The sequence below is a fragment of the Bos indicus genome, chromosome 15 (assembly GCF_029378745.1).
Source record: "Bos indicus isolate NIAB-ARS_2022 breed Sahiwal x Tharparkar chromosome 15, NIAB-ARS_B.indTharparkar_mat_pri_1.0, whole genome shotgun sequence".
Classification (NCBI taxonomy): domain Eukaryota; kingdom Metazoa; phylum Chordata; class Mammalia; order Artiodactyla; family Bovidae; genus Bos; species Bos indicus.
The window spans coordinates 65,882,700-65,907,172 of record NC_091774.1 but is presented as its reverse complement, the minus strand read 5'-3'; the positions used below and the strand labels follow the sequence as shown (position 1 = coordinate 65,907,172).

The following is a 24,473-nucleotide window of genomic DNA, read 5'->3' as shown; positions in this document are numbered from 1 at the left end:
GGCCAAGGCGGCTGCGCGGTTGGGTCAGAGAGGCCCTCTCAGACCCGCCTTTCATCTTGTCCGCCCCGCCCCCAGGCTGCCCTCAGAGCCGCCTGAGTTTAGTTCGGGCCTCGTTGCGTTGGCCCAGGCGAAGCGCCAGGAGCAGAGCCGTGCGAAGGTGGCAAGGCGCGGGTACTGCTAGTCCCGGCCATGTCTGGCTCTCACGCTCCAGAGGGAGACTGTTGCTTACGGCAGTGCCGCGCGCAGGTAGGGGCGGGGCCGTCGGTGCCCTCTATTCCCAGGAGGCGAGGCGGCGGCGGAAGCGAGGCGCCGGCCGGGTGGGGCTTTGCGCCGGGCCGGACGCGACCACCGTGTGCCGCCGCCTGCTCCCCGCGTGTGGACTGAGGCCCCGGCCTACGCGGCGAGCTTTGCTTTCAGCGCTGGGGTTTTTCGGCCGCGAGGGCTGGGCACCAAACGTTGAAAAGGGAAAAATAACTGAGGGGGAGCATTGGGCGTCTTTAATGTGTGTCTCAAACCCATTTAACATAAAGACAGACCTTCGGGGAAACTCGAAGCTCTGGAGTGGAATGGGAGCTAAGACTGTGCTCTGCAGCTGTTTTCCTGCGCCCTTCGTTTGCCGCTCAGCAGGCAGTGGGAAAACGTACGCAGAGCCATCTCTTCGGACTGTTGCCCGCACTTTTACTCTGCGCAGTTGCTCTTTGACTACCTCGGTTAGATTGATTATGGAATGATCTTAAAAAGGATTTTTCCTTAAGCAGAAGAGGAAAATCCACCCTTAGGCTGCGCATACCTTTTCATTCTGGAACACCCACGTGCTCAGGGTGATGATTAAGGGCTAGGCCTTGGGTATGGAGGAAATCTAGAGGAATAAACAATTAAAACGTGAGAAGCCTTGCTTAATTAAGAGGCAGGGAGGGAAAGCACCGCCTCCCCCCCCGAAACTCTCTCCTTTATTTCTCCTGTTATTATCTCTTGGGGCTGAAGGTCCCAATTAAAAAGTAGTAACGTGGGTCACAGCCTAGCAGGTTTTATTGGTAAATTCTTGGCAACCACTATTCTGTGTGAATAAGTAACTAACACAGATAAGTTTTCTTCTTCCCACGTACTACAGTTTGTTTATTCTTCATTTCACTGCCATTTAAAAAGTCGTCCACTGTCTGCTTCTACAAGGGTTAGGTCAGTACCTGCTGGAGTTAGACTTTCAACACACCCTGAAAGGAGTAGAGAGAGGAGATCAGGAATGAGATACTCTAGGAAAACCTGGCAGAGCAGGCTGTCAGACAGTTGTTTTCAAGAGAGCATTTTATAAGTATTAATTTCTTGCATTTTTCTCCTATCTAGAAAAGCACTAAAATAATTGAGACATCTGTTCCTCCTGACTAGCGTCAACCTTCTGGTGATTAACATCAACCCTTGGCCAAAATGTGGGCTTGATTCCATGTAACTCCCCTTCACTAAAATAATCTATCAACTGACCTCCCTTCTCACCACTTTGGATCAGTTCCTCAGAACTGAGAGGCTGTCTCCCTGCCTATAGTCCTCATTTTACCCCCCAATTAAACTTAACTTTATGCTAAGCTGGGAAGGATTGAGGGCAGGAGGAGAAGGGGACGACAGAGGATGAGATGGTTGGTGGATGGCATCACTGACTCAATGGACATGGGTTTGGGTAGACTCCGGCAGTTGATGATGGATAGGGAGGTCTGGCGTGCTGCGGTTCATGGGGTCGCAAACAGGACTGAGCGGCTGAACTGAACTGAAACTTAACTTTGAGGTTGTGCCTTTTTTTTTTTTTCAGCCAACATAGCTTTTTAAAAACTATCCCCTGGAGTATAAATTCCGTTAATGCAGTGACTCTGTTTTGTTCAGGGCTGAATTCCCAGAAGTGCTACATGTGTGGTAGACAGGCAAGGAATGCTTAAAACTGGTATCACTATCCACTTAGCAACTCAGCCAACTGAAAACTTAGACTTCCTTGAAGCCTTTTTTTTCAGGTTTTCTTACCCAAAGCCTATCCTTTTTAACTTCTTTATCTTCCAAATCCATCTCCACCATCACACGTTAAAATTTCTTTTTGAAACTATTTCGCACAGCCTTCTGGTCTGGTCTGGTCTTTTGCTTCCTTGGTCATCCTTCAGCCTTTCTTCTGTACTACCCCTATAGAAATGTTCCAAAAACAAGATGTGATCCAATCATCTTCTACTTACAATGACTCAGCAGCTATCAACCATCTGTAACATAAAGTCCAAACCCCAGTGCATGGCATGAAAGATCCTTACAGTCTTTATCCCTACCTGCCTCCATCCCACAGAACGTAATTCTGGTTGCAGGTGCTTAAGAGTTCTCTCTGACTGAAATGCTCTTTCTCCTCTTCACATACCTGCGTACTCCGCCACATCCTTTATTAAAACTTAGTTCAGCATCCCTTCCTGGCTGGTCTTTCCCAACTCCTGCTTCCTCCCAGAAGTAGCTTCTACTCTGATAATGCCCTGGACCATCTTGTTTTATATGTTGTTTTGTGATTTTACAACTTTTACTAGAGTTTGAGCGCTCAAGGGTAAGGATTTCATCTTACTCATATTTATTTCTTCGGGGCCTTCAGTAAAGTTTTGTTAAGTAAATGAATGAGAGGGCTATTCAATAGGTACACAAAAAAGGTACAAAGGGCAATTGCCATGACACAGAGTTTGAGGAAGGATCACTTCTGCCTGAGAAGATGAGAGAAGGAATCATAGGGGAAGTGGGTATGAAGGCTGATAAGAATTTGACAGCTAGAGTTGGGATAATTGGACATCTAGCATGAGCAATAACAGTGCAAAGAGAAAATGATGTATTCTTGGCTGTCAAGATAATGTGTCTTAAGTCATCTATTGCTGCATAGCAAGTATCCCAAAACTTAGGCGTAACACACAATCATTGTCTCACACAGTTTCTGACAAAGTTTCTCATGAGATGGCAGTCAAGCTGTCAACTAGAGCTGCAGGCATTCAAACCTTGACTGCAGCCGGGATGTGTTTCCAGGCTCACAAAGTTACTGGCAGGCCTCTGTTCCTCCCATTTTATTGGCCCAAACGTCAGTTCTTCCCTGTATGGTCTTCTGCATAGGTAGTACCCTATAACATGGCAGCTGCTGATCCAAAGGAGAGCACAGAAGACAGAAGCTGTAGTCTTCAGTAACCTGATATCAGAAGTGACAGACTATCACTTCTCAGTCGGTCTTCACACAGACCAGCCTCATACAATTTGGGATGGAACTCTACACCAGGAAGTGGAAACCAGAGAACTGGGATCATCGTTAAGGGCCACCCTGGAGGTTGATTACTACATAGGTGGACTAGAACTGAGAGGTTTATGTAAAAAAAAAAGTGAAAACATTTGAAAGTTAAATTGGAGCAAGAAAGCAGAAGGACTTAACAGACCCAAGACATGGTATCTGATCATTAAATGATTTGAGGAAGGGAGTTTAAGTGATCAAAGTAGTGTATTATATTAGTACTAAAAATAGAGTGAAGGGTAAGCTGGAGGGAAATGGAGAAGTTGTAGGCAAATAGGCCAAATAAGAAAAAACAACCTTCATCCTGGCCAAATAGGAGTACGTGAGAGCTTTACACTCTAGTATTTTAAAGTAAGAAAAGCTAGGATGATGGGAAAGTGAATTCCACAAAATTAACTGCATTCAATTTAAAGGACTAGCTTTTATTCTGACATCCTTCCTACTCTTTTTATGTTAAACATGCACTTTCTTTTTTGAAGAATGTGATAATGATTAAATATAACTAACGTTGTAACTTGGCAATCTTATGTCAGTCCCTAAAGTTTAAAGAACAACAGCAACGAAAGCTATTGGTCTTGAAATTCAGAAGTCTAGGAATCACTCATCCAGATTATTAATATAAGGAACTCGATACCCAGAAAGAGTCACTGACTTACATAGGGCACTCAGCTAGTGGATATCAGAGTTAAAGCCGGGCTCCTTGTGTTACCGTGTTCAAGCTCACTCTGTTCGCTGCACGATAGGCCATTGAATTGAGAGACAAGATGTTGAGGCAAGGAAGAGACTTTAATTCGGGAGCCGGCAGCCTGAGAAGATAGCATGCTACCATCTCAAAATAACCATCTTATTGGGGTCTGGATGCCAGGTTCTTTTATAGTTTAGAGAGAAGCAAGGAAACTAAGGTCCTAAAGTCAAAAGGCAGAATGGAGAGGGAGATGCAGTGGGGAAGTAAAGTGAACGGGTCTTCAGTCTTGGAAAAATCTCCAAGGGAATGTCCAGCCTTCAGAAGGAGTGTGTTAATCTCTTCAATAAGATGCTTCAACAGTAAGCGAACTGATAACTTCCGGATGTTCAAGCTGGATTTAGAAAAGGCAGAGGAAAGCGAGATCAAATTGCCAACATCTGTTGGATGGTGAAAAAGGCAAGAGAGTTCCAGAAAAGCATCTACTTCTTTATTGACTATGTCATAGCATTTGATTGTGTGGATCACAACAAACTGCAGAAAATTCTTCAAGAGATGGGAGTACCAAACAGCCTTATGTGCCTCCTGAGAAATCTGTATGCAAGTCAAGAAGCAACAGTTAGAACCAGACATGAAACAGTGGACTGGCTTCAAATTGGGAAAGGAGTAGGTCAAGGCTATATATTGTCACCTTGCTTATTTAACTTATATTTAGAGTACATCATGCAAAATGCCAGGCTGGATGAAGCACAAGCTGGAATCAAGATTGCCAGGAGAAATATCAATAACCTCAGATATGCATATGATACCACCCGTATGGCAGAAAGTGAAGAGGAACTAAAGAACCTCTTGATGAAAGTGAAAGAGAGTGAAAAAGTTGGCTTAAAACTCAGTATTCGGAAAACTAAGATCATGGCATCCAGTCCCATCACTTCATGGGAAATAGATGGGGAAACAGTGGAAACAGTGTCAGACTTTATTTTTTGGGGCTCCAAAATCACTGCAGATGGTGACTGCAGCCATGAAATTAAAAGACGCTTGCTCCTTGAAAGAAAAGTTATGACCAACCTAGACAGCATATTAAAAAGCAGAGACATTACTTTGCTGACAAAGATCCATCTGGTCAGAGCTATGGTTTTTCCAGTGGTCATGTATGGATGTGAGAGGTGGACCATAAAGAAGGCTGACCACTGAAGCATTGATACTTTTGAACTGTGGTGTTGGAGAAGACTCTTGAGAGTCCCTTGGACTGCAAGGAGATCCAACCAGTTCATCCTGAAGGAAATCAGTCATGAATATTCATTGGAAGGACTGATGCTGAAGCTGAAACTCCAATACTTTGGCCACGATGTGAAGAACTGACTCATTCGAAAAGACCCTGATGCGGGTAAGGGTGGGGGAAGCGAGGCTTAAGAACAGCCTATTTCCTATAACTTTTGCAACTTGCTGTGCAAATTGATGGTTTTAAGGATTGAAAACTGCAGGAGTCTTCTCATTGGCTGCATTTTAATATGTAATTAAAATATCATTTATATTCCTAAAAAAGGAAATAGCAAATTATACAAGGCATCAGTAATTTTGGCTAGATTTAAAAAGGAAAAAATAAGAAAAACCAACATAGCTTTATTATTCATTTTAATTCAGAAACTTTTCATTGATTAAAGTGGAAAGGAAATGAACGTTGTGACACACATTGTGCTGCCTGCTTTACGTCCATTATCAGTTCAGTTCAGTTCGGTCGCTCAGTCGTGTCGGACACTTTGCGACCCCATGGACTGCAGCACTCCAGGCCTCCTCGTCCATCACCAACTCCCGGAGTTCACTCAAACTCTTGTCCATAGACTCGGTGATGCCATCCAGCCATCTCATCCTCTGTCGTCCCCTTCTCCTGCCCCCAATCCCTCCCAGCATCAGGGTCTTTTCCAACGAGTCAACTCTTCGCATGAGGTGGCCAAAGTATTAGTGTTTCAGCTTCAACATCAGTCCTTCCAAAGAATACCCAGGACTGATCTCCTTTAGGATGGACTGGTTGGATCTCCTTGCAGTCCAAGGGACTCTCAAGAGTCTTCTCCAACACCACAGTTCAAAAGCATCAATTTTCAGTGCTCAGCTTTCTTCACAGTCCCAACTCTCACATCCATACATGACTACTGGAAAAATCATAGCTTTGATAGCTTATGGTGAATGATGTCGGATTCGTGATCTCTGAAGAAGATTTAGCTATGAGACTAGGGACCAGGCTTGATCACTCAAGAGCTTTTGTGTAGCAGAGTTTTATTAAAGTAAGAAAAGGGTCCGAGAAAGCTTCTGACATAGACATCAGAAGGGGGATGGAGAGTGCCCCCCTCGCTAGTGTTAGTGAGAGAATTATATACTTTGATGAGTTGTTACAATATATCAAAAGAATGTCTCAAGGTTGTAAAGATCTTACTAGACCCACTTCCATAATTTGCATTTTAAGGTAACAGGATTAGCCAGAAGGTTTTCAGGAAGGAGAAACTGTCCTCAAGCAGGATACACTGTGGTTATATAATCCCTAATACAGAGTTTAAACTGAGTTGTGTAATCATCAGTTCCGGGCTTAAAGAAAAAAAAATTTTTTTTTATGTGACTAAGACTAAGGCATGTAGAGAGGGGAAAAAAAAAAAAACACAAAGTTTGTCCTTTCCTCCTCCTTGAGAATTCCAGACCCCTCTCTCTTCGGGGACCCCTGGATCTTATCAATCTGCCTAGGAATTGACTCTCTCAGTTTTGACCAGACGGACCTTTGTTGGCAAAGTAATGTCTCTGCTTTTTAATATGCTGTCTAGGTTGGTCATAACTTTTCTTCCAAGGACGAAGTGTCTGTTAATTTCATGGCTGCAGTCACCATCTGCGTGATTTTGGAGCCAAAGAAAATAAAGTCTCTCACTGTTGCCATTGTTTCCCCATCTGTTTGCCATGAAGTGATGGGACTGGATGCCATGATCTTTGTTTTTTGAATGTTGAGTTTTAAGCCAACTTTTTCACTCTCCTCTTTCACCTTCATCAAGAGGCTTTTAGTTCCTCTTCACTTTCTGCCATAAGGGTGGTGTCATCTGCATATCTGAGGTTATTGATATTTCTCCTGGCAATCTTGAATCCAGCTTGTGCTTACCCAGCCCAACATTTTGCATGATATAGTCTGCATATAAGTTAAATAAGCAGGATGACAGTATACAGCCTTGATGTACTCCTTTCCCTTTTTGGAACCAGTCTGTTCTTCCATGTCCAGTTCTAGCTGTTGTTTCTTGACCTGCATACAGATTTCTCAAGAGGCAGGTCAGGTGGTCGGGTATTCCCATCTCTTTAAGAATTTTCCATAGTTTGTTGTGATCTACTCAGGACTTCCCTGGTGGCTCAGAGGTTAAAGCGTCTGCCTGGAATTCGGGAGACCCGGGTTCAATCCCTGGGTTGGGAAGATCCCCTGGAGAAGGAGATGGCAACCCACTCCAGTACTCTTGCCTGGAGAATCCCATGGAGGGAGGAGCCTGGTAGGCTACAGTCCATGGTGTCGCAAAGAGTCGGACACGACTGAGCGACTTTACTCACTCACTCACTTTGGCGTAGTCAATAAAGCAGAAGTAGATGTTTTTCTGAAACTCTCTTGCTTTTTCTGTGATCCAACGGATGTTGGCAATTTGATCTTGTGTTCCTCTGGCTTTTCTAAATCCAGCTTTAACATCTGGAAGTTCACAGGTCACATACTGTTGAAGCCTGGTTTGGAGAATATTGAGCATTACTTTGCTAGTGTGTGAGATGAGTACAATTGTGTGGTAGTTTGAACATTCTTTGTCATTGTCTTTCTTTGGGATTGGATATATCCATTATATGTCATTTTAATCCTCAGCATGTTTTCGTTTAATGGATGAGTAAACTGAGGCCTGGGCTTCCCTGGTGGCTCAGTGGTAAAGAATCCATCTGCCAGTGCAGGAGACACCAGTTCGATCTCTGGGTAGGGAATATCCCTGGAGAAGGAAATGGCAACCTACTCTAGTATTCTTGCCTGGAGAATCCCATGGACAGAGGAGCCTGGGGGCTACAGTGCATGGGGTCACCAAAGAGCCAGACATGACTGAGCAACTAAACAATAACAAAACTGAGGCCCCAGGTAATGTAAGCAATTAACCCTGAAGCCTGTGCTGAGTCAGAACTTTAAAAAATTTCAGCTTTTCCATATCCTTAATTTTATATTCTTAAGTCTGCTCCATCAAATTATCACAAGCAATACTTATCTAAAATAAAATAGTATGTATAATATTAACAGTGAATATGGGAAAATACCATAATTTCAAATACCCATATAAGTAGCTAAAAATGTAGTCTGTTCTATAATAACCTCTCTTTGGACTCAAAGCTGTTTTTTCTCCTTTACCCAGTGCTGATTTTCTACAGGCAGATTTGCTGGCTGTGCTTTGCTGCATAGTGCGTCTATTTCTTGTTCACTTTAATCTGGAGAGTATAGTGCCTTATGTAGGGATTTTGTATTGGATGCCCCGTTTGGAGCATACCTTAGGTTTTATCTTGTGCTTCTAGTGACTTGCACAGCTATCAAAATTGAAGCACTAGGTCACCAGAGTTTTTCAGATGCCGTCAAGGAAGTTATAGGAGCTCATTTCCCTCCCAGGTAGACTCACTCTTTTCTGTAATGGCCCCCGTGAAACCTTATTTTCCAGCCAGCTAAGCAATATATTTTGAAATGTTTTTTAAAATAACTCAGCTGTTTTAGTTGTTTTCAAGGTAAGGGTTATAAATCATTACTGCCAAAATGGAATTCATGGTATTTCTTTATTGTTGTTTTTGTTTTCATTCATTTTAGCTTTACCAAAAGGGGGAAATGCTTTATTTTCTTTTCTAAACAAATAATCACCAGACATATATAAAAGTGGAGCTTTTATTTCAGCTAGATTTATTGTACTGATAATTTCACCATCTATATAAATGTGGAATCATCATGTTGTACATCTGAAACATAATGTTATATGTCAATTATATCTCATATATTACTTATATAACATCTTAAACAGTAAGATGTTATCCCAACATATATCTTCATAGAATGGGGCCTGCTGCTGCTGCTGCTAAGTCACTTCAGTTGTGTCCGACTCTGTGCGACCTCATAGATGGCAGCCCACCAGGCTCCCCCATCCCTGGGATTCTCCAGGCAGGAACACTGGAGTGGGTTGCCATTTTCTTCTCCAGTGCATGAAAGTGAAAAGTGAAAGGGAAGTCGCTCAGTCGTGTCCGACCCTCAGCGACCCCATGGACTCCAGCCTTCCCGGCTCCTCCATCCATGGGATTTTCCAGGCAAAAGTACTGGAGTGGGGTGCCATTGCCTTCTCTGAGAATGGGGCCTAGAAAATATTAATTATGATTCCTTCTGAGTGCTTTTTATGTCATTTTCTTGACTTATATTCCATAATGAGTATACATTGATTTTGTAATAATAGAAAACAGTATAATTACTATGGAAAAAGGACTTTTTTTAGAAAAAAAAATTGAACCAACACAGAGAAGATGAAAAAATAACTATCATAGTATATATCATGTACTTCATGCCTTAATGAGGTGTTTTGAAAAAGTTGTTTTGTTTAAAGAAATCTTCTGGGTAGACTGAAGTGTGTCTCTTTCAGCACTAGATTCTATTTTATTTCAACCATTTCAGTAAGACACTTTGCAATATAATCTGGCATTTCCCCACCTCATTGTTATAACTTGTTCCATAGTATTGGACTGTGTGGCCCTTAACTGAATGATTCTAGGTTGCCAAACAATATGGCAGATCCACTTTCCAAACATTAAAAACAAAGTATATTTTGTAATAATTTTCTCTCTCACAGTATCCTCTCTATGGTAGATTTTCTTAAACTTCCTTAAATTGGTTTTTTACTAGAGATATCTATTATATATTATCAGAGGAGGCAATGGCACCCACTCCAGTACACTTGCCTGGAAAATCCCATGGATGGAGAAGCCTGGTAGGCTGCAGTCCATGGGGTCACTAAGAGTCAGACACGACTGAGTGACTTCACTTTGACTTTTCACTTTCATGCATTGGAGAAGGCAATGGCAACCCACTCCAGTGTTCTTGCCTGGAGAATCCCAGGGACGGGGGAGCCTGGTGGGCTGCCGTCTATGGGGTCGCGCAGAGTCGGACACAACTGAAGTGACTTTAGCAGTAGCAGCAGCAGTATATATTATAGTAAGTATATATTATATAGTATGTATTATAGTAAGTATGTAAGTATGTATTATATATATTTTAGTAAGATATCAAGTAACTTCCTATAATAGTTACTTGATAAAATAATGTCTATTTAGAAATCATTATCTTCTTTTTAAGGACAAGGAACATCCAAGATACCTGATCCCAGAGCTGTGCAAGCAGTTCTACCACCTGGGCTGGGTCACTGGGACTGGAGGAGGAATTAGCTTGAAGCATGGGTAAGTTTCTGGCTGATTCTCCGTATAAGTAGACCACCAAGAGCGTAACATGTATTATGTCAAAGAACAGCTGATGATCGATTTCTTATGGTACTCAAGGTAGTTAGTTTCTAAATAGAGAAATAGGTATTTGCATAACCCAATGGAGTAAGTGTGCTCTAGATGTTGCATATATAATAAATACCTGTGGACTTAAGAACCACAATTTGAAATCCAAATAATTTGGTCCCAGTCTTTGGAGTACCAAAGTTAACTAACATGCTGCTGGATATATTCGTGTCTGGAACTGTAAAGGATCCCCTCTGGGTAGACAGGATTTGTTTCAAAGGTTCAGATACATATTTCAGAGTCACTTAGATACAGATTGTTAACCATCCAAAAATCCTAAAAATTACATTTTGAGTAAAAAAAGGCAATATGCGTTTCTAACTACATGTATTGTTATTAATGAACTTAATACCTGCGGGTCCATGTTGCTCACAGGACAAAACAAGAGATATTTGACTTGAAGTAGAAGGAATAAATAGTATTTAATTGTTCATGAGATTTATTCAGTGTCATTCCTTTAAGAGGATGAAAAAATAAGTAACCTACTTACAATGAAAATAAAGGTTGTAGAATCTCATTCCCTTAAGTGTTTCTGGAACAGGATTAATATTTTTCCTCCTGAAATGTTTTAGGAATATTAATTGTCTGGAGGCTGAATATTAAATTGAGTAACTTGATTTATTTATTTATCCTAATTCACTTTCTTTAACAAACTTGGACTACTGCAATATTTATGTGATATTGAATATATAGAGTAACACCTCCAAGGAGGCTGCATTGTTTAAAAAAGAATAGAATGTAAAATGTAATCAGTAAACTTTTTTTTTTTTTTTTTTGGCCTCGAAACATGCAGTTATCTTAGTTCCCCAACTAGGAATTGAACTCTTGCGCCTTGCATTGGAATCATGGCTTCTTAATCACTGAACCACCAGGGGAGTTTCTATAATCAGAACATTTTAGACTAAAGGGACTTTGTGGCATACCACAAGATGATGCCATTGAAACTTAATCTGCTTCAAATTACCAAGAAACTCATGAAATATAATTAAACTGTGGGAAACGTCAGGAGAGGCCTTATTCAACAGCTGTCAGAGTTCATATGTAGGGAGGCTCTTGGTCTGCAAAGGTCCTGTTCCTCGTAGTACATGGTACCTTCGTTACGTGGGTCCTCTTACCATCAACCCAGTGCTACTGTGTCAATCAGTATTTCACAGGTTTTCAGAGTATTTTGCCAAAACTTTCAAGTTGACCTGTTCACAACAAAGTCCTATAACACTTGTTGTTATTATAGTTGTTTCATTTTTTCATTTAGGAGTTGAGTCCTAGTAATTTTGTTTTTGAGCTGTATTATTTATAATAAATCATGTTCTAAACCTTGCCTTTAGTAACCTGCTTTTTAATTGCATTGTCAGAAATACTAGTTTGTACGTGTACGAATAAGGGCTTCCCAGGTGGCACAGTGGTGAAGAATCCACTTGCCAGTGCATGAGACTCAGGTTCGATCCCTGGGTCGAGAAGATCCCCTGGAGTAGGAAATGGCAACCCACTCCAGTATTTCTTGCCTGAAGATTCCATAGACAGAAGAGCCTGGCAGATTGCAGTCCACAAATTCCATGGACAGAGGAGCCTGGCAGCCTGCAGTCCATGGGGCCACAAAGAGCTGGACACGACTGAGCACACGCGCGCGCGCGCGCGCGCACACACACACACACACACACACACACACACACACACACACACAGGCAGTGCAGTGGTAAAAAAAATCCGCCTGCCAATTCAGGAGACACAGTAGATATGGGTTAGATCCCTGGGTCAGGAAGATCCCCGCTAATAGGAAATGGCAACCCACTCCAGTATTCTTTCCTGGAAAATTTCATGGACAGAGGAGCTTGGTGGGCTACAGTCCATGGGGTCACAAAGAGTCGGACACAACACACACACACACACGCGTACATATGTAAGAAACAGAGCTTTCTACCAAGCTGAATTAAAATAACTTTTTCCAATTGGCTCTTTAAAAAAAAATAGCAAAATTAAAAACAGAATGTAAGCAAGGAGCCATTGCAGATCTCAAGAAGAAATTTTTTTTTTAAATAAAGATATAAAAGACTGTAATTAAAATGTAGAACCATTCACTAAAATTGTGTGTGGTTATGCTAAAGCCCTGAGGGGCGCATTTTAAAATTAATTGACTTTGTAGCATTACAGTCAATTTGTAGGGAAGTTGCCTTGTATTTGTAAAATGCCTGTTATTAGATTCTTAATTGGTGAGGAGCGCCGCCTGGAGGTCACAGGTGAAAACAGCCACGATTGTATGTCACTGCATTTGGGATCTTACTAAATTTGTGCTTCATAGAGTAAAATGGGTAATTTGTAGTAAAATGTTGAATTTTCTCCCTAATATTTAAATGACTTTGTAGACCCATATCAATAATTTCATCAATGATATTAATATTCTCATGTTAATGAAAGTTTTTTCTGATGCTTCAGAGCAGATATATTTGGAATGAAGCACAAACCCAATAGATTATGTTTCCATAGTAAGTGTGGCAGTAAGCCCTTTGGAGAAAATGAAACTATTTACATTTCCAGGGTTTGGCTGCTATCAGTCCAGTTTATATGCTCCTGATGTGTGGTGCCAAACAAGAAAAGACAGCTTAGGACACAGATGAGTGTTAAATCAAAGGAAGAAATGGAGGATCAAGAAAATAACCATAGTCAGGGCTATTCCAGGATACTTAATAGCCATTGTGTTTAGGTTGGGCTCCTACCTTTCACATTTAACATTTCCTATTTTCACAGCATAATGTTTTTATGTGTCAGAAACACTAATCCTGTTGTATGCTACTAAAATTAAAATTAATAAACCCATATTGTAGACAAGATAATTGAAGCATAGTAAGATTTAAAGGATTTTTTTAAGTAAATAAGAGTGGAAGCAGTACATGTACATGTATTATGAACTCCTGCGGTTTGTCCCCCTGCTCACCAGAGTGAAAGAGCAGGGAGTGTGGAGAAAACAAATTCCCAAACGTAATACCTTGAAACTCAGCATGCTTTCTTTTGTGGCTTACAGTCCCAAGAAATGCTTTACTTTTAGTCTTTAGCATTTGTCCTTCCCAAAATAAAAGCTCTATCATCTCTGTATTTTTATCCGGATATCTCCTTCCTTGTAGGTGTAAATATATTTTTTTCTAAAATCTATTTAGCTAATTGTTTAATCAAAATTGACCAAAATCTAAACTGATTTCTATTTTACAAAAGTAGTAATAAAACCCGATTTAGCATACTAGGGAATTCCCTGGCGGTCCAGTGGTTAGGATTCCATGCTTTCACTACTGAGGGCTTATTTACAGCAGACTGTTGTGAACTTTATCTGGGTCTTTTTCCGGGGCTGCATAAATATCTTCCCGCGTGAGAAGACCTACAAGTCCACTTCCCAGCAGAGGTGATTGGATTACGTACCACACATGATTCCAGAGTCTCTTTCATGTTCTTCATGTTACATGAGGACAAAAGATTTGGATCTCTGGTATTTATAAGGGGTCCTTTTTGACAGTATGATCCCTATGCATTGCCACTGGTTCCGGAGGAATGCCACTCTATGATTTTCTTAGGCAACAAAGTTCTAAAGTAGTAACTACATTGTGAAAATGAGTGCTTGAACAAAGCTTCCTGTACTTTGTATTTCACTCTCTTTATCAGGCATTTGGGCTTCCCTGGTGACTCAGATAGTGAAGAGTTAGCCTGCAGTGCTGAAGACCTGGGTTTGATCCCTGGGTCGAGAAGATTCCCCTGGAGAAGGGAATGGCTACCCACTCCAGTATTCTTGTCTGGAGAATTACATGGACAGAGGAGCCTGGTGGACTACAGTTTCGTGGGATCACAAAGAGTCGGACACGACTGATCGACTAACACTTTCACTTTCATACCCGGCATTTATTTTCTAGACTTTAATTTATGAGTATACCTTAAAGGAACTTCCTTACATTTTGTCAGTTCTAAGTCTATAGGTTTATTTGTAACCCCAACTTTGGCAGCTTGATGCAGTATAGCTAGTCATCCTCATTTTCTGTGGGAAACAGTTGATATTTTTTTAACTCTTTATTTTATTTTGGAGTATAGCCAATTGACAATGTTGTAATAGTTTCAGGTGGGCAGCAGATAGACTCATCCATACATGTACATGTATCCATTCTCCTTCAAACACCCCTCCCATCCAGGCTGCCACATAGTGTTGAGCAGAATTCCATGTGCTATACAGTAGGTTCTTGTTGGTTATCCATTTCAAATACAGTAGTGTGTACATGTCCAAACTCCCTAAATATCCTTTCCCCCATCCTTACCCCCAGCAACCATAAGTTCGTTCTCTAAGTCTGTGAGTCTCTCTTGTGTGTTCATGCTCAGTTGCTTCAGTCCTGTCCGATCCTTTGCAACCCTGTGGGCTGTAGCCCACCAGGCTCCTCTATCCATGGGATTCTGTAGGTAAGAATACTGGAGTGGGTTGCCATGCCCTCCTCCAGGGGATCTTCCCTACCCAGGGGTTGAACCCATGTCTCATATATCTCTTACATTGGCAGGCGGGGTCTTTACCACTAGCATCCCCTAGGAAGCCCTGGGAGTCTCCTTCAGAAACAGTTAATATTGATTTAGTGTCCCTAGTCCATGCCTCAGTGGCAGAAGCTGGAGCATGCAGCTGCTGGTATTTCCTTCATTTGCATTATGTGGCAGCTCTTTAATACCCTCTGGCAGCAACTGAAAGTGATACATGAGCCAGAGGATCTTTGTTGAGGGTGGAGAGAATTTAGAGATTTTGAAATTAATTTCCAAATCAAATTTGAAAGCACCTTGTGGTGATGCTGTAGCATCCTCCCTTAGCACAAGTGCTGTATAACAGAGATCTCCAGATGTAACCATGCCTTTTACATTTTTAACTTTCTGCAATTGTTTTAGCTTTGTTACCATGTAGTTTCACAAGATAGAAGTGTTTTTCAACTAGGAAGCATACTGTTCCACCCAGAAAAGTAGCCCAGGGTTAAAGCTGTAATTTAACCAGCCATCCAGCAGAGGTCTCTGAACTTCATGTTTTGTAATAAGAGCATTTCAAACAACAAAATGAAACCCGATTCCTTGTAAGACTTTGAGTAGCATATTTTCCTGATTAGATTTTAGAATTACTGTGTTTCATGTCTAGCAAGATCAGCTCTGCTTATTGATGCTTAAAGATGCTAAAGACTTGTGTTTTCAGATGTATTTATCCTAACTAGATGAAAGCCTGGTTACCATTAATTTTGCACCATAAAAAGAAATAAAGAACTTTATATGAAAATGTAGAAGACAGAAGCAACTATCAACATTTTATTGTGTCACCAGCGTTATAAAGACATTAAAGTAGCTTGCTGTTCTTTCTATACAGCCTATTCTATTAATTGAATAAAGCTGCTATTTGTATGGCTTGATTTATAAAGACGAGTAATGATTGGACTGCAAGGATACACTTCTTTTTTGCAAAAGCAGGACAATAGAGTTAAATAAATACCAATTTCTATATTTTGTATCACCAGCAATGAAATCTACATTGCTCCTTCAGGAGTGCAAAAGGAACGGATTCAGGTATGATAAAGGGATCCTTCTTAAACCTAAATGTCTCATCTTCTCTACCTGATTATTGTTTTGTGAAATGGAATTAATGTTAAAAAAATGTTAGTTTTGAAGGGAAATTATATTGTGATAATTTAAATAACTAATCAGCAAACATTTGTTAAGTAACTACTAAATTTTTTTAAGGTGGTAATGGTCCTACATGTCACCAGGAGTTCTAAATCTTCTCTCAGCCTCTACAGGGCAAAAGTGAATAGTGCAGTCTTAAATCATAATAAAAGATGATTGTAACTGCAGCATTGTAACACCATCTTTATCTGCTACTGCTGCTGCTAAGTCGCTTCAGTCATGTCCGACTCTGTGCGACCCCATGGACTGCAGCCTACCAGGCTTCTCCGTCCATGGGATTCTCCAGGCAAGAACACTGGAGTGGGTTGCCATTTCCTTCTCCAGTGCATGAAAGTGGAAAGTGAAAGTGAAGTCGCTCAGTCGTGTCTGACTCTTAGCAACCCCATGGACTGCAGCCTACCAGGCTCCTCCATCCATGGGATTTTCCGGGCAACAGTACTGGAGTGGGGTGCCATTGCCTTCTCCCCATTTTTATCAGGCTAATAGGTTAATCAGATTGGACCAAATGGACCAAATCAACTCATATTTAATAATGGCAAAGCTCTTCCAAAGTTATAAAACTTTGTTTCAAAATTTTGAGAGGACCCCTTCTGTATTAATGCTAGAATAATACCCAGAATAGAGTTAAAACAAGTACATAATACTTAATTCTCTCTAAGGCATAATGCTTCATTAATAAAGAATTTATATGGTAGTTTATAATAAACCCTGGCAAATGAAAGTTACAAGTCAGAAATATGCATGTTACTAGGAAAAACCTGGATCTACATAATTCTTTAGAATTTAAAAAATAATGTGCCTCATCGAGATTAGCATTTCTGAGTACCAGGTAAGATTCTCAAGGAATAAGAAAATTTTATTCTCTATTTTTCCTCTTATATTATGAAATATTGAAAAAAAATTATGATACCCATCCTAAAATAGTGATTATGTAGTCTCTCTGAAATATAGTTGTGAAATTACATGGCAAAAGTGAGAAATTAAATCAATGAATTGATAACCTCATACTTGCATATTAAATTTTCCATAACAATTTTTTTCTTCAAATTCTAAAGGTGGATTTTTTTTAACTCTTGAGATTATTTTGGTTAGTAGAAAACATATTTTTATTTCTCAAAATGGCTACATATTTTTGAGTGAGACTATAATTATATAAATATTTAAATCCAAAATTTTGAAAGAGATGAGAATACCAGACCATCTGACCTGCCTCTTGAGAAACCTGTATGCAGGTCAGAAAGCAACAGTTAGAACTGGACATGGAACAACAGACTGGTTCCAAATAGGAAAAGGAGTACATCAAGGCTGTATATTGTCACCCTGCTTATTTAACTTAGATGGAGAGTATATCATGAGAAACTCTGGGCTGGAAGAAGCACAGGCTGGAATCAAGACTGCCGGGAGAAATATCAAGAACCTCAGATATGCAGATGACACCACCCTTATGGCAGAAAATGAAGAGGAACTAAAAAGCCTCTTGATGAAAGTGAAAGAGGAGAGTGAAAAAGTTGGCTTAAAACTCAGCATTCAGAAAACTAAGATCATGGCATCTGGTCCCATCACTTCATGGCAAATAAATGAGGAAACAGTGGAAACAGTGTCAGACTTTATTTTTGGGGGCTCCAAAATCACTGCAGATGGTGATTACAGCCATGAAATTAAAAGACGCTTACTCCTTGGAAGGAAAGTTATGACCAACCTAGATAGCATATTCAAAAGCAGAGACATTACTTTGCCAACAAAGGTCCGTCTAGTCAAGGCTATGATTTTTCCATTGGTCATGTATGGATGTGAGAGTTGGACTGTAAAGAAAGCTGAGTGCCGAAGAATTGATGCTTTTGAACTGTGGTGTTGGAAAAGACTCTTGAGAGTCCCTTGGACTGCAAGGAGATCCAGCCAGTCCATTCTAAAGGAGATCAGTCCTGGGTGTTCATTGGAAGGACTGATGCTAAAGCTGAAACTCCAATACTTTGGCCACCTCATGTGAAGAGTTGACTCATTGGAAAAGACCCTGATGCTAGGAGCGATTGGGGGCAGGAGGAGAAGGGGATGACAGAGGATGAGATGGCTGGATGGCATCACCGAGTCAGTGGACATGAGTTTGCGTGAACTCCAGGAGTTGGTGATGGACAGGGAGGCCTGGCGTGCTGCAATTCATGGGGTGGCAAAGAGTCGGACACAACTGAGCTACTGAAGTGAGCTGAACACATATATTCACGCTATGTATATACACTATAGACCAACAAGAAAGAAGACATTTCTCATTGATATTTTATGAACCTTTTCTTTTCTTTTTCCTTCTCTAAATAGCCTGAAGACATGTTTGTTTGTGACATCAATGAAAAGGACATAAGTGGACCTCCGCCATCTAAGAATCTTAAAAAAAGCCAGTGCACTCCTCTTTTTATGAATGCTTACACAATGAGAGGTTGGTAGAAAATGTACTCAACATAACGAATATTTGCAGAGTAGGCTCCCCTAAATGGGCTCTCCTGTTTGGCACAGTGATAAAGAATCCTCCTGCTTATGCAGGAGACACAAGTTCAATCTGTGGGTCGGGAAGATCCCCTGGAGAGGGAAATGGCAACCCACTCCAGTATTCTTCCCTGGAAAATCCCATGGACTATAGTCTTGGCAGGCTATACTCCATGGGGCTGTAAAGGAGTCAGACATGACTTAGCAACTAAACAATAGAACTCCCCCCTAAATAATGGCAATTATTGTTGTAATTCAAATTTCTTAAATACCTGCTATGTGCAATTCTAAACATGTTGACTGATTCAGTCTTCACATCAGCCCTGTGGAAGGTCCATTAGTATTTCATTTTATACATGAGAGGACAGAGACTGTGGGAAGATTTTCCCAAAATAAACAGCTAGGGAGTATTGGGGCCAGAATTCCAATCTAGATGAGTATGACTCCACTAGATTGTCAAATTAACCAACTATTATATATACAATCCAATTCCTACTCTTAGTTTAGAGTTATACCTCTGTGAACTTGTAGTAGAAATTAATCAAACTACAAAGGAGGGAAAATCATGGTCTTTTCTTCACTTCAGTGGGAGTGGTCCTCTCTTTTTTGAAAAATTTACTGTATGACTAATTTTATTAGTAATTCCCAGAAATTGTGGTAGAAAACTAACCTAGAAAGGTTGAACCTAAAGGACAATGTAAAAATAAGAAAGTATAACTGAAGTACTGACTTACCATTGCAATGAAGTCATAAAGACCATGCTTTAGTATAGCCCCTGAATGAAATCAGTATACAGGGAATAATTGTGCTGTGTTCTGTTCCCAGACATTACCAGCTACTATTGACAGGATGAAACTTCAGCAGCAGATTCTGCCAGCCTGAAGAATCTTTCCTAGCGAAAATGCTAAATAAACTTCCAGTTGCAAAAATAGCCATTACCGAGTTTTATAGTGTACAAATTCTTTTTTAGGTAAACCCATTGCATCTATATCTCAAAATCCCAATCATCCCTCATGTCACCAAGATGTGGCCTACACTATAAAGCCTATCTTGATCAAGGGTCAGGCTGACCTGGGTTCAAATCCCAAGTTTTCAACTACTGTCTAAAGTTGGACAGTGTAGTTAAATAACCATGGATAAGTTATTTAACAATCTCTGAGCCTTGACCGTTAAATGGGAGAGATGGTTGTTGTGATAATACAAAGAGAAAACATCTTTAAAGGAGATGTAGGAATCCCTAATTGAGTGGTCATAGTATTATGATAATGATCTCCATTATTATAATAGCTGTACTTCAGACCATCTGAAAAATGTTTTTGAACGTGTATAAAGTATTGCACGCATTGTCCGCTTGCTGGATAAAGTTTAATGTTTCTTCTTTTCACTTTCTGACTCTTCTCTTTCCTACCTCCCTTCCTCCTCTCCTACCCACTGCCAACTTATTATTCCATGCCAAAAAAAACAAGTCCATAACCGTATATAAATATGTGTGTGTATGTGTGTGTGTGTATATATATATATATAAACTCTTTAAAAAGGGTAATTTGCTTTTCACTGAGCATGTGACTATATTCTCCCCCCCACCCCCACCCCAGAAGCAGGTGCTGTGATCCATACCCATTCTAAAGCTGCTGTCATGGCCACCCTTGTCTTCCCAGGAAAGGAGTTTAAAATTACACATCAAGAGATGATCAAAGGAATAAAGAAATGTACCTCAGGAGGGTATTACAGGTATTTCCACCGCCAACCCCCCCCGCCACTTTTTTTTGTGCTTAAATAATTTGAACAGTATTTCTCCTTCTTGTGATAAACGGGATCCTGATATTTTTATGTATTTAATGCGACGTTATGTATCTGTGTTAGTTAATACTCCACTTAATATTATACTTCCAGATCTATTCTCAGTGACACAAATCGTATGCCTCCCTTCCTTCTCCCCATTCCCAACTCAGCCTTGGTAAATTATTGCCAACATGAGTAATGAAATGTTTGTTGGAGTAAAAAGAAAAGGACTGGACTGAGATTTCTGTAGAGATGGAAAGACTGTGTTCCTCTGCTGAAACAACCCGAGAATAAGCGCTCCTCACCTTCACTTTGTCTTCAGGAAGTTTCAGCTCTGACTAAAGTTTATGCTTCGTTTGGATTTCATGTAGTATTTCTAAAAAATTTTCATTAAAAAATTTATAATTATTTTAATTTAGATCTCTATATGCTTATAATTTTCAGTGTGGAAAGGGGCATAGATAATATAGAACAGAGGCCCTTTAGACAAAATCAGCTAAGTCTACCAGCCCACAAAAATGTGGCCATTATTCATCAATCTACAATATAGTGACACGAAGAAACGTGTTCCTGGGACTCAGAGACAGGCTCAGCATTTCATCTAAATGTTTGGGCATTCTTGTTCCTGAACTTTCACCCTTCTTAATTTCCTAAAGGGGCTGAATCCACTTTGGCTTGTTGAGAGGAAAAGGGTGTCGGTTTCACTGAAGTGTTCTTAGGGCAGTGTGTTACTGTTAACTGCACGTAACAGTGCGTGTTTAAACTAGTGTGCTGAGAAGCTCAGTTGACTTGAGTTTAGTTAATATTTATTGTGTGCCTAAAGCATTCCTCAGCAGTGGGAAACACCTACTTACAGAAGTTAAATATTTAAATTTTGAAAGCGTACGTACTAAAGCATAGCCGCATACTACCTTTTCCACGTCTGGGTCTTGAAGGAGAGGCATTTGTGTGTTACCAATTTCATTGGCATTTGATTGCTTCAGTGAAGAAATAAAAATAGGTCAGAAGAACATGTGAAACGGTGGGTATAGGAGCAGAGCCCAGCAGAGAGTCTTTGGAATTTGTGGAAAAAAGAATGACGCGAATGCAAAGATGCCATTTGTTACGCATCAGTGTATATACTCTTTATATATTATGTTGAATGTTTCGGAACTTAAAGAGTACAAAGTTTTTTGAGATGTTTTTGCAATTCTGTTTGAGCCTGGCTGGGAAATCAGTAACAGGGTCATTTTCACAGCTCCTGGGCAGTGGTACTTAATCACGTTTTGGGTAGAATCCTAAGTATCCGGTCAAAAGAAGGGGCAAAAAAAGCTGGATGGAGTAGGGAAAAGGATGGAGTTTTTACATTTTGCACTCTACTTTTTAAAAATTTTAAGTGCATCTTAAAAATAATGGTAACTTTCAAATGCCTAATTCTTATTGGGGAGGTAACCATGTTAAATGTAACTGTCCTCCCTTTTGAAGGCGAATGCCTATGGAAGGGTGAAAAGAACGCTGTTTAGTTGGAGGACTACCCCAGGCTCTGCTTCTGTAAAAGGAGTAGATCGGACTGGATTAGCTTTCAGGTCTTCTTTACTGTGGAATTATTTTGCACCTGGAGCTATTTCTGACTGTTTGGTGTATGGTAGAAGAAAATATAAGTTTGTGGTTTTTATGGCCAATACTAGGAAAGACTTGGGACTAGCAATTTTTCCCTCCATGTTTAAGGATATTTTATAATTACCTCTGTTTTACTTAAGTGAAATAATGGGCAACCTCATTCTGTTAATGATTGGCCAAGTTCTTTATCACATGACTGCTATTTATTCTATACCTTCCCTAAAGTAGTAATTTCTGATAGTTTATTGATAGAACTTATTTTAGTTAAATGTAGCCATTACAGACGAGGTGAAAAAGCAGATGATACATTAACAAGGCAAGAGAAGTTCATGTTACAAGGAAAATATGTCTGAGTTTTGATTGGTTGTATATGACCTCAGAAATAGTTGTAACTTTACCAGTGACAGATTATTTGCTTGAGTATTATTACAGAAACAAAAAATGAAAAATGCATATTTTGATTTCATCACATGTACTTACTAAAAATAAGGTAAAAACAAGTTCTAACATCATAGATTTGAGAACGTTCTAAAAATGTTATCATACCCTTAATGGTTCACTCAGAAGGTTTTTGCTATCCCAGGACCATAAACCACACATGTATTTATTTGCCTATCCAAGACACTTTCGGGTCCTGCAGAGATAGAATAAAATGATTTCGTACTGTTGGGAAATTCCTGCTTTAAGTAGTTCAATTGTTAATCCTTCCTATGTTCAAAACACTATGATTCTCTATGCTTCATGGAAATACTGGTATGATCTTGATAATTTCTTTGTTATCTTTTGGTGTCCTGTACAAATTTCTGCCACTTCTACTTAGGATTAGAACAATGCCTGCCAGATTCCCAAGGCGTCTTTTGATATAGTTGTTCATGCAGGATACACAGACTGACATGCAACATCTTGTTCATAATTTGGAGTGGCTTCTCCGATATAAAGAGAATGTCTAGTTTATTATTTGAAAAAGTGATCAGTTTTATATATGAATTCTTTTGTTTTAAAAAGGAGCATGTTTTGTCTTACAGATACGATGATATGTTAGTAGTGCCTATTATTGAGAACACACCTGAGGAGAAAGACCTCAAAGAGCGCATGGCTCGGGCAATGAATGATTACCCAGACTCCTGTGCAGTGCTAGTCAGACGGCACGGAGTCTACGTCTGGGGAGAGACGTGGGAGAAGGCTAAAACCATGTAAGTGTAAACCAAGGAACGTCAAGGCCGGTCACCACGCTTTCAAAGAAGGATGACTTTTTTTGGTGTGTCAGTGGTCAAATTGGTTTAATCTGAATTTAAACCAATTACATAGTTTTTTATTTCTAGATATTTTATTTGTATTATATATTCTTTTGTTAAGAAATAATTTTCAGGTCAGCTGTTGTTTGGCAAGTTACTGTGCTCTTTGATATAAAGAAGGAGCAACAGCTCTTGTTCTCTCAGTTGAGGGCTAGGATGATTTGCTACATTTATTTACAAAAATGGCACATAATAAAAAATTTAAATTTAGGTAAGTAGTCTACTTTAAACTCTTTTTATTTCCTGAGAAGTATATAGTATGTGGCATGATATGGTATGATTCCTTTTTTAAATAATGTTAGAGACAAAATAAGAAACCCTTTGCATAGAATTGAGGGGGAATAAAATTACTCGGAACAGGGTTCACTCGATGCAGAGGGAAAATGTAATTGTTAGAAGTGGAGAACTCTGACCAAACACTTCTAATGCTTTTTGCTTTTTATTTTTTTAAACAGGTGTGAGTGTTATGACTATTTGTTTGATGTTGCCGTATCAATGAAGCAAGCAGGGCTGGACCCAGCACAGCTTCCCGCTGGAGAAAATGGGATTGTATAAGTCAGTGGAAGTTTACTATATAGAGAGATAAAGCTTATCTTAATTATTACATAAATGACATGACCTTTTTTAAATGAATTGAAAATGTCTATGAAACTATTGATTTGTCACTAAACAAGGCAGATCTTCTGACACTGGGTGATATTTGCTTACATTCTTATAATTTTAAATGACAATACAATGGAATAAAAATTTTATAATGAATGTGTTTTGGGTTTTTTGGCTGCGTTGTCCTGCATGTGGGGTTCACCAATCAGGGATCGAATCCACGACCCCTAGAGTGAAAGCGAGAAATCTGAACCACACAAGAAGTCCCATGAATGTGTTTTATGTTTATTTCTAAACCCCTTAATGGCAAAATATTTCCCTTTGAATTAATCTTTTTTTGTATATACTTCCAGAGAATTCCTATTACTCTTCAAAGTTGTTGGTGATACTAGAACCCATTGGAAAATTTCCACTAAGTTACAGAATGAGCATTTTCTTATTTTAATACTGGTAACATAAATTTACATGAAAAGTTAAGACCAGATGTGCCACTCAATGCTAATGTCAAATCAATTTTATAGAT

The 24,473-nt window shown here is 39.8% G+C and overlaps 2 protein-coding genes across 4 annotated transcripts in view; one reads left to right on the top strand and one right to left on the bottom strand.

Annotated features, from left to right (window-relative positions):
- Positions 1-186, bottom strand: part of PDHX (pyruvate dehydrogenase complex component X) — a 75,682-nt gene extending 75,496 nt beyond the window's left edge. Inside the window, exon 1 of the mRNA XM_070804029.1 lies at positions 49-186. Within this exon, the coding sequence (XP_070660130.1) occupies positions 49-55 (7 nt within the window). The 5' untranslated portion in view covers positions 56-186. The remainder of the gene's footprint in view (positions 1-48) is intronic.
- APIP (APAF1 interacting protein) lies at positions 29-24,106 on the top strand. 3 transcript variants are annotated; one of them, XM_019975596.2, is made up of 7 exons: positions 29-246; positions 10,318-10,418; positions 16,031-16,079; positions 18,507-18,624; positions 20,330-20,402; positions 23,078-23,245; positions 23,803-24,106. In XM_019975596.2, the coding sequence occupies exons 1-7, from the start codon at positions 190-192 to the stop codon at positions 23,900-23,902; spliced, it is 666 nt and encodes a 221-aa protein (XP_019831155.1). In that variant the 5' UTR covers positions 29-189; the 3' UTR covers positions 23,903-24,106. The 3 variants fall into 3 exon arrangements, with proteins under 3 accessions (XP_019831155.1, XP_019831154.1, XP_019831153.1); XM_019975595.2 differs by having other exon boundaries at positions 20,270-20,402; XM_019975594.2 differs by having other exon boundaries at positions 20,267-20,402.
- The last annotated feature ends 367 nt before the right edge of the window (positions 24,107-24,473 follow it).

What these genes read in the sequence shown, in the direction of transcription:
- APIP (XM_019975594.2), top strand. Translation starts at nt 190, where the DNA reads ATGTCTGGCTCTCACGCTCCAGAGGGAGACTGTTGCTTACGGCAGTGC. An exon ending in TACGGCAGTGCCGCGCGCAG is followed by an intron (nt 247 to 10,317) that starts GTAGGGGCGGGG and finishes CTTCTTTTTAAG; the next exon opens with GACAAGGAACATCCAAGATA. An exon ending in GAATGCTTACACAATGAGAG is followed by an intron (nt 18,625 to 20,266) that starts GTTGGTAGAAAA and finishes CCCCCACCCCAG; the next exon opens with AAGCAGGTGCTGTGATCCAT.